The sequence below is a fragment of the Euphorbia lathyris genome, chromosome 8 (genome assembly GCF_963576675.1).
Source record: "Euphorbia lathyris chromosome 8, ddEupLath1.1, whole genome shotgun sequence".
Taxonomy (NCBI): domain Eukaryota; kingdom Viridiplantae; phylum Streptophyta; class Magnoliopsida; order Malpighiales; family Euphorbiaceae; genus Euphorbia; species Euphorbia lathyris.
Genome location: NC_088917.1, coordinates 29,883,450 through 29,893,099, shown reverse-complemented (window position 1 = coordinate 29,893,099; position 9,650 = coordinate 29,883,450). Strand labels below are relative to the sequence as shown.

At 40.8% G+C, this 9,650-nt stretch overlaps 1 protein-coding gene across 1 annotated transcript; it reads right to left on the bottom strand.

The window, feature by feature from the left end:
- Positions 1-6,680: 6,680 nt before the first annotated feature.
- Positions 6,681-7,310, bottom strand: LOC136203900 (auxin-binding protein ABP20-like). The gene has a single exon (XM_065995126.1). It carries the CDS (start codon positions 7,308-7,310, stop codon positions 6,681-6,683), a length of 630 nt encoding a protein of 209 aa, XP_065851198.1.
- Between the last annotated feature and the right edge of the window lie 2,340 nt (positions 7,311-9,650).

Below are 9,650 nucleotides of genomic sequence, written 5' to 3'. Positions count from 1 at the left end.
TCAAAGTACTTCTTTACGTAAATGTAAGAGTAAAATAAATAGATAGCAGCGTAAAGGATTAACCAGATTGTACTTAGAAGATTTTTTACAAAAAGATCTTTAAACAAAAACTAAATAATAATAGGGGCATCCTCTTTTGTGCTTCCTTCGCCTATGATGCTTGCTTGAGGATCCTTCTTCTCCACAGTCACAGATCCGCCACTAGGAGATACCTCCTTATCCTTCGAAGAAGTAGGACCCTGTGGAAGGACAGAATCAAGAATGGGCTCTGTACCTACCTTGGGCGGCATCCCTTCGGAATTGTCCGCCACAACTGTGGTAGAAGGTTTGGTTTCCTGCGGGGGTCCTTTCATCCATTTCCGTACATAATTGCGGAGGTATTCCCTGACATCTGGCATTTTGTTGAACCTCGCCATGTCTTCTGGTTCAGGGACGGCGAGCAGGGGATCTGTGAAGTCAACTTCGGGATGGGCCAGGGAGAAGTACGCCATAAGCATCTCGCCATAGTAAAACGCATGTACACCCGCCGTGTATTCAGCTTCTCCGAGAGCATCCTCATGGCTTTTGGCATCAGAAGCCATCGTTGCCTTTAAACTTTTAATCTCTTCATCCCGAAGAACTAAAGCAGCTGTGGCGGAAGCAAGATCCACGTTTGCAGAGGCAATAGTGGAATTGGCATTCGCTATCTCTTTTTCTAACCTTTCAATGGTTGCCCTGTCCGCCACGTTCTGAAGAAGCCCATTTTCCAAAGTACGCAGACGGGCATACAGCTATAAAAGACAAAATGGTTTAGTCCAAGGGCGAAAAAGAGGTGAAGGAATTACCATTATCTACATTCTTTTTTAACTCACCGAAAGAAGCTCCGATTTCCCCTTCTGGACGTGAGTTGGCCCAGGGATTTGGTTATAGTTCCTTTGTACCTCTCCCACCTGACCCAAGGCCTCATCCAGATCATTCAGAAGGGATTCATTCTCAAAAGAACCTTGGGCCCCCAATTTGGCAGACCAGTATCCTCCAATATCGGGCTTCGCCATCTGCACAAACAGAGAAGAGCCATACATCGCTTTAGAATCGGATGAGCAACAGAGGAAATCAAAAGATGGATTACCTGAACAATCTTCTCAGCAGGTTTGGCGGATCGTATCGCGTCCGCTATAATCTTGGTACTACCCATAGTGTTGGGCCGCCTCTTCTTCAGTGGCGGATCGACAGCTATCTCTGCAGGACGTTTGCCCGTATCGGCTTGAGGATTAGCCGCTTGACTTTTCTTGCGCGCTTCATCTTCCAAAAGCTTCCTGCGCGTCTCTGCAAGAGCGTGATTGGCCTTAGATACACCCCTGCCAAAGAAGACATCAAGATAATCAAGACTTCTGAAGTAACAGAAAGGTACCTTGATCAAACTGAGTAATTTTCGAATAAATAAATTGATCCTCTTCTTGGCGAATCAATGGAATGTCACTCATCATGAAGGCTAAGGCATCTGCATAAGTCCATGCATCCGCCTTGATCTGCTTCATGAGATCCGCCACCTCTTCATCACTGCTTGTTAAGATCCGCATGTCACCCGCCATATGTAGCGGACGAGAATTCCAAACTGAAGGGAAACCTAACGGTTCATCCTCCTTTATCTTCACATAGAAGAAACTCTCATCCCAGCTATGAATGTTGGACATTTTGTCGTAAAAGGGCGAATAGACACCAAATTTGGCAAATGTAAGATAGGATTCTGACTTTCTCTTGGAAGGTTTATGAAAGGCCCTAAAAATACGGCCCGTATAAACAACGCCTAAATTTGAAGCGAGATAGCAGTCTAGAGCCATGTCAAGCCAGCCATTAGGATGTAGCTGACTGACGGCAATGTCAAAGTATGAGAGGATATCCGCCATCATCTTGGGAAGAGGAAGGCAAAACCCTCTCTCTACATGACTACAGAATACAGTAAAGAAGCCGTTAGGCGGATTGGAGGGGCGTTGATGAGAAGCAGCAAGTTGGGTTTCGTAATTTTTGATCCACGGAAAGCGATCCGCCAGATTTGCCAGATCCGCGGCATTCATACGGGATGGAGTGGACTCCGCTCGAGGATTCTTTTTCTTAGCAGGGAAGGAAGAACTGGCCATTGAACCCAGAAACCGGTTACAAGCACCGGCCGGAACGGCACCGGAAACAGAAAAAAAGAAAGAGGGATTTCTGGTGGAACGAGTCTGGTAATGGTTACGCGCCGAGTTATTGAACTCAGCTAAACCGGAATTGATCGCACCTACAGAAGATTGGGAGTCCTCCGACGATGAAGTGGTCCAACTAAAATCTACTTCAATCTTAGGAGGAGATGTCGAGTTAAAAAGTTCAGAAGTCGACCCAGAAGACGAGGATGAACTTCTAAACATTCAAGATAAAAGGAAAGGGCACTTACATGGAAACGTAGAAGTTTGAAGAAGAACTCTGGAAAACTTCTAGGAAAAGCTTCGAAGACGGAGAGAGATGAAGAAACGAAGAAGAAAGAGAAATTAGAAGGAGAAAAATGTTTCTTTTGAACTTGCCTAGGACAGTGTGCCACCACACGTGTCAACCATCAAATGGCGTTAAACAGAGCGCACATTAATGATGGAGCATATGACGGCGCGCGGAAGTCTAAAAGCCCTAAAGGACTTTAAAGGCATTTTAGGGGGGGCTTCTGATAACATCGAGATATTATCATGAGGACCAAAAGAGATATTTGCCTTTAAGTATGCCACGTAGCAAAGGAAGTCAGCTGGCGGATCTCCCTGGACTAGCTCTAGGAGATCCGCTGGCGGATCTCTAAGGCGAATCTCTCCATTCACCTTGGTAACGGCTGGCCGCCGGTTCGGCCATAAAGGATCATTAAATGAATCATTTATTGTTTTACCCGCCAGGTTAAAAATAACATGTAACCGCCATTAAATGAGCATTAATGGAGACTCTCTAGCTACCTAGAGGTTATGAACTTCTCAACTATATATAGCCTACTATCATGGGCTACCAAGGTACACACACATTCCTATATTCTCTAAGCTTTGTCAATACAGTTTATTCTCCATACTCTATACTGACTTTAGCATCGGAGTTTCCCCCGTCGAACCCAACGACGCCCCCCACAGGGACGAGCTCCGATCAGAAGTTTCTCCCTTGTTATCACCCCTCATCAGTGACAAGAACAAACTCTGAGCTTGGATATTTTGTAGAAGGTTTTCTTTCTCTAGTTGACCTTCGAACCGGTGCTTCTTCCACCAAAGGAGCTGGCTGCTCCCCCTGCTCATGAACATCCTCTATATCATTCTGATCATCATGTGGAACATCATCAAATTCTGCTACACCACCACCATCATTATCAAATTCTGGTGAAATCACCATCTTCATTTGGTTGTACCTCATCAACACCATCAAGTGTTGCTTCAACATTCTCATTTGTTGGCTGCTCAACAGATATAGGAATAGAAACATAAGACACATCAGTAGTATCAAAAGACAACGTAGGAGTAGAATTGTACCTTGTACTTAGAAGTTCTGAGCCCATCTCGTGCTCAAAGAATACTACATCTCTGCTTCTCACTACCTTCTTCTTCTCTGGATCATAGAGTCTAAAACCATACTCCTCATCACCATAGCCAACAAATACACAAGGATTAGTCTTGGAATCAAGCTTTGATCTCTGTTCTTTCGGCACATGCATGTATGCCTTGCATCCAAAGACTCTCAAATGTGAATAAGTAGGATCTCTACCCTTCCATACTCTCTCGGGTATCTCAATGCCAAGAGGAATCGATGGTGAACGATTGATCAAGTACACTGAAGTATTAACAGCTTCGGCCCAAAATGTCTTTGGAAGATTAGACATTCTAAGCATACATCTCACTTTCTCCACAATTGTTCTGTTCATTCTCTCTGCTACACCATTGTATTGAGGGGTGCCAGGCACAGTTTTTACATGTCTAATTCCATGGTGTGAGCAATAATTCTCAAATTCTTTAGAAGTGTACTCACCACCATTGTCAGATCGAAGACACTTCAATTTTCTTTCTGTCTCCCTTTCTACCATGACGTGAAACTTCTTGAAAGTTTCAAACACTTCACTCTTTGTCTTCAACATGTAAACCCAAGTTCTTCGAGTAGCATCATCAATAAAGTGAGAAAATATTTACTGCCACCAAAAGACTCCACCTCTAAAGGACCACAAACGTCAGAGTGTATCAACTCCAACTTTCCTTCCTTCTTTGTAGACTTCTTAGAAAAGGAAGCTCTATGTTGCTTTCCTGCTAAACAATAATCACAAGGGTCAAAAGAAACAGATTTATCAACAGGAATAAGAGATTTACCTGCCAAAAGTTTTAACCCTTTATCTGTCATGTGTCCCAATCTTCTATGCCACAAATTTGGAGAGTTCTTTTCTTCAACTGCATTTAGCTCACCAGAACATACATTCAAGTATGTTTTATACAAAGAACAACACAAATCACCTCGAGCAACTGTCAATGAACCCTTGGACAATCTCCATTTGCCATCTCCAAAGGTATGTCTGAATCCTTCTAGATCAAGAACATTTGCAGACAACAAGTTAAGGCGTATATCGGGAATATGGCGCACATTCTTCAATATAAGCATGCACCCAACACTTGTCTTCACCCGAATATCACCCATGCCAACAATGCTTGCCGAACTCTGATTTCCCATCTTGACACTACCAAAATCTCCTGCTTTGTAGTTCAAGAAGTATTCCCTTCTAGGAACACAATGATAGGAAGCTCCTGTATCAACAAGCCACTCTGTGCCTGAACCATCAACATGATGACACTCACTAGTTGCACAAATCAAAGAAACACCATCATCACTTTTAGAAGTGACAGCTGCAGTATTTTTGTCATCTCCCTCCTTCTGAGAATCTTGCTTCTTGCCTTGTTCTCTTTTCCAACGGTAGCAATATTTCTTTATGTGACCCGGTTTGTTGCAGTGATGACATACCATAGGCTCTTTCCCATCTCTGGACTTAGACCTACCTCTTGAGTTACCACGCCTCTTTGGACCTCTACTCTTGCCTCTACCTCTGTTCTCAACAACAAGAGCTTGTGAATTATCAACTCCCATCTCCTTTCTTCTTATCTCTTCATTAAACATACTCTCTTTAATCACATCCAAAGAAAGTACACCATCAGGAGCAGAGTTACTAATAGTCACAACAAGAGTTTCCCAACTATCTGGCAATGAACTCAATAGAAATAAAGTCTGCAACTCATCATCAAGAATAATCTTCATAGTGGTAAGTTTGTTGATTATATCTTGAAAATCACTAAGATGCTCAGAAACTGACTTCCCACTTTTCAACTTCAAATTAACAAGCCTCTTAATCAAAGAAGCCTTATTATGAGCAGTCTTTCTTTCATAAAGACCTTCTAATTTCTTCCACAAATCATATGGGTCAGACTCTTGAGAAACATGGTTGAAAATGCTAATATCAACCCATTGTCTGATAGTCCCCAAAGTCTTTCTTTTCAACTTTTCCCATTCTCTATCTTCCATCTTTTCAGGTTTAACCGGTTTAGACACACTACCATCCTCTTTGGTTTCTGCATCAATTGGGTCATACAAATCTTTGCAAAATAACAAATCTTCCATCATAGGTCTCCATATAGAATAATTGGTTGATGTCAATTTAACCATGGAACTATTATTGCTATTAGATTCCATAGCTAACTCCAAAATTAACCTTGCTCTGATACCAATTGAAGGACCCAAAAGATGGGTTACCAATAACAACAATCAAATACGCGGAATACCAATAACAACACCACAAGGATCAATCTAACAAACAATCAACCAAAGCACAACCCAAGTCCAAATCAAAATAGCAACTATAACCACAAGAATGGAAATCCAAAACCACAATCAACAACACAAGATTTATACGTGGAAAACCTCTTCGGTGTGAAGAGTAAAAACCACGGGACCTTTGAGGAGTCCACCCTACTTCTCTTATTATGATAAAATTGAGGGCAAAACAAACCCAATAAAGTCTTACAAAAGGTTTATAACCCATCAACAATCATGAAACAATAAGAGATTTGAAGAAGTAGACAAATACCAAGAAAGAGAAGAAATCAGTCTACAATCTGCCCCAACTCCGAATAGACCTTCCTGACCGCCGAACGGCAATCCCAATGGTGAGAACAAGGAACAATATGTCTAGAAGCTCCTGTCCAAAAATCGTGACGATCCGACGGTTCAATCTCCGGGAATCGACAAAAACGTGAACTGACCTAATGAGAGAAAAGGCCAAATCCGAAAATCTCCTTTTGGTGTGTCTTTTCTTCTTCCTTCACTTATCTCAATAAATGATAATTAATTCACTTAAATACATATTAACCTAGCTTCTCAAAGAAGCCAAAATTAATATTAAATGGACCTTAAATATGGACGGGACCCATAACAAAAGTACAATTTTGACAAATAACCAAGCCTAAAATATTAGGATAAATAGCACTAACAACAATATTAAAAACATTTCCCTCTATCAAAGAATGACATATAGGTATTCCTTGTTTTGATATCGTTAGTAATGTGCTAACTTGAATGATAAATTATAAACTTCAATAATTCTGATCTTTAATTGATGTGGTGTGTCAAGCATATACTATAATTTTTCGACGCTCGCTCAAACATGTCGTGTTTAATTAGTGCCCCCCAAAAACAGCCTTAAGCTTGATAATCTGAGCAGCATCAAGGAAAGTGGCTTTCCCAATTACATCAGTAGGCAAATTGTTTCCAAAAAGAGCCAAATCCAAGAACTGAAGACCTGGCATTTCACTATTGTAACAAACATACACAACAGCAGGAGATTTCCCTGAATTGATCAGAAAATGCAATAACCCTTGTGGAAACACAAATACATCTCCTGCTTTAACAATTGTAGAATAAACAGCATTAAGAGAGGTGATAAAACCCACATTCACTAACCCTGAATTTACAAGAATAATCTCACTAACTCCAGGGTGTGAATGCATTGGGAAAACTCCACCAACCTCCAAGTCTAAACGACCCATTGAAAGTCCAAGCCCGTTCAACCCGGGTATTTGGGCAACAGTTGCAGCTGTAAGTGAATAATTCCCAATGTTTATAATGTTTCCAGGAGTTGCTAGTCCTGAGAATGTGAAATCTTTGACTGTTACAAATTCTGGTTTCTTGCAATTGAACCCTCCCGGTCCTTCTGCTAATATGTCCGCCACGCAGAAGTCTAGGATTGCTGCATACGATGATGATGAGAAAGATGAAAGGACGACGAAGATAATTGACAGAATATTCATCGTTACTACACAGCAATAACGATGATATGATTAGTGTATCAAACTCAATTTATATATAGCCTATAATTTATGATTTGTATATAGTGTATAAATCATCACATGTAACATACAACAACAACAACAACAACAACAACAAAGCCTTAGTCCCGAAATGATTCGGGGTCGGCTAACATGAACCATCATATAAAACCGTGAAAATCAAGTCGTGTCAGCGACACAGATTCGCTCCCTCCACTCCGTCCTATCCACTACCATATTTTCCTCAATTCCCAATAAACTCATATCACTCTCGATCACCCTCCTCCAAGTTTGCTTAGGTCTTCCCCTACCCCTCACCACTACATCCCTTTGCCACTCTTCGGTTCTCCTAACCGGCGCATCAAGCGCTCTACGTCTCACATGGCCAAACCACCTTAGTCGGTTTTCTCTCATTTTATTCTCAATAGATGTAACCCCTACTTTTGTCCTAATTATTTCATTACGCACCCGGTCCTTTCTCGTGTGACCACACATCCATCTCAACATACGCATCTCCGCCACCGACATCTTATGGATGTGGCAGTGTTTCACTGCCCAACACTCCGTACCATATAACAATGCTGGTCTAATTGCCGTCCGGTAGAATTTTCCCTTCAATCTATTAGGCATGCCGGGATCACAAAGGAAACCCGTAGCACTCTTCCACTTCGACCAACCAGCTTTAATCCTATGGGCAACATCTCCATCTACTTCTCCATCCGTTTGGATAATAGATCCTAAATACCGGAAGCAATCCGAGGCCTGAACAACTCTCCCATCTAGGGTGATTGTCCCTGCCTCCCTACTCCTACGGCCGCTAAACTTACACTCCAAATATTCTGTCTTACTTCGACTCAACTTAAAGCCTCTAGATTCTAGAGTTTGCCTCCATAGTTCCAACTTCATCTCCACTCCTTCTTTCGTCTCATCAACCAACACAATATCATCTGCAAACAGCATGCACCATGGTATACCATCTTGAAGTGAACTTGTTAGTTCATCCATAACGATGGCAAAAAGAAATGGGCTTAGTGCGGAACCTTGATGCACTCCAATCGTAATAGGAAACTCTTCAGTTTTCCCAACACTAGTACGTACACTCGTGCATACTCCCTCATACATGTCCTTTATGATGTCAATATATTTCCGCGAAATGCCTTTCCTTATCAAGGCCCACCAAAGTACTTCCCTTGGTACCTTATCATATGCTTTCTCCAAGTCAATGAAAACCATATGCAAGTCTTTCTTCTTATTTCGATAGTGCTCCATTAATTGTCTCATTAGATGGATGGCTTCCATAGTTGATCTTCCCGGCATAAAGCCAAACTGGTTTTCCGAGATCTTCACCGTCCTCCTTAGCCTTTGTTCAATCACTCGCTCCCAAAGTTTCATAGTGTGACTCATTAATTTGATTCCCCGATAGTTGGCACAATCTTGGACATCGCCTTTGTTCTTATACAAAGGGATTAAGGTACTTTTCCTCCATTCTGATGGCATCTTATTGTTTCTCCAAATTTTGTTGAAGAACGTCGTCAACCATTCGATTCCTCTTTCTCCCAAACATCTCCAAATCTCAATAGGGATGCCATCAGGTCCTACTGCTTTCTTCAACTTCATCTTACTTAATGCCATTTTGACTTCACCCTTTTGAATTCTCCGCAGGCATTCATGATTTATTGAAAAAATAATGTAACATGTTGATAAAATAATATTGAAAAAATGTGTAGTAATAAATCAAATTTAAGTGTCATCTTTAATTTTTTGTTGACAAACTAAAAGGTTAGACCACCTACATATCATATTAATGAATTTGTTTTTGTGAAAAATGTGGAGTAATTCTTGTATTATAAGAAAAACAATCTCATAAGGAGGGGAGAGAGATAGCCCACGAATCAGTAGCAAGGCCAATGAAAAAAAGGGCCACTGCAAGTCGTGAGGTTATATATTTATGAGAGTCAGAGGGGGCTCTAATGAGAAGGGTTTCTATTTTCTTTTGTTATAAAATTTAAAACTTATTTAAACGAGGATACAATGATTATTATTATCAAAGTATTGATTGTTAAAAATTAGGGGAAAGTTCAAATAAAACTCTTGTGGTTTCACTAATTTTCAGATAAAGGACTGTGGTTTACTTTTGTCAAAACGAGGACTGAAGTTTCGCACTTTTAATAATGCTATTAAAATTATCTTTAACGACCTGAAAATGAAAATTTTCAAGAATTAAAGTTGTTCAATGTCATATTTTCTATGGAACTACATTTTCAATTTTAGAAAATCATCTTTTTTGGAACTTTATCTCTCTAAACATTAACTTTCTCTCTC

Coding starts and splice junctions, on each gene's coding strand:
- LOC136203900 (XM_065995126.1), bottom strand. CDS start 7,310: ATGAATATTCTGTCAATTATCTTCGTCGTCCTTTCATCTTTCTCATCA.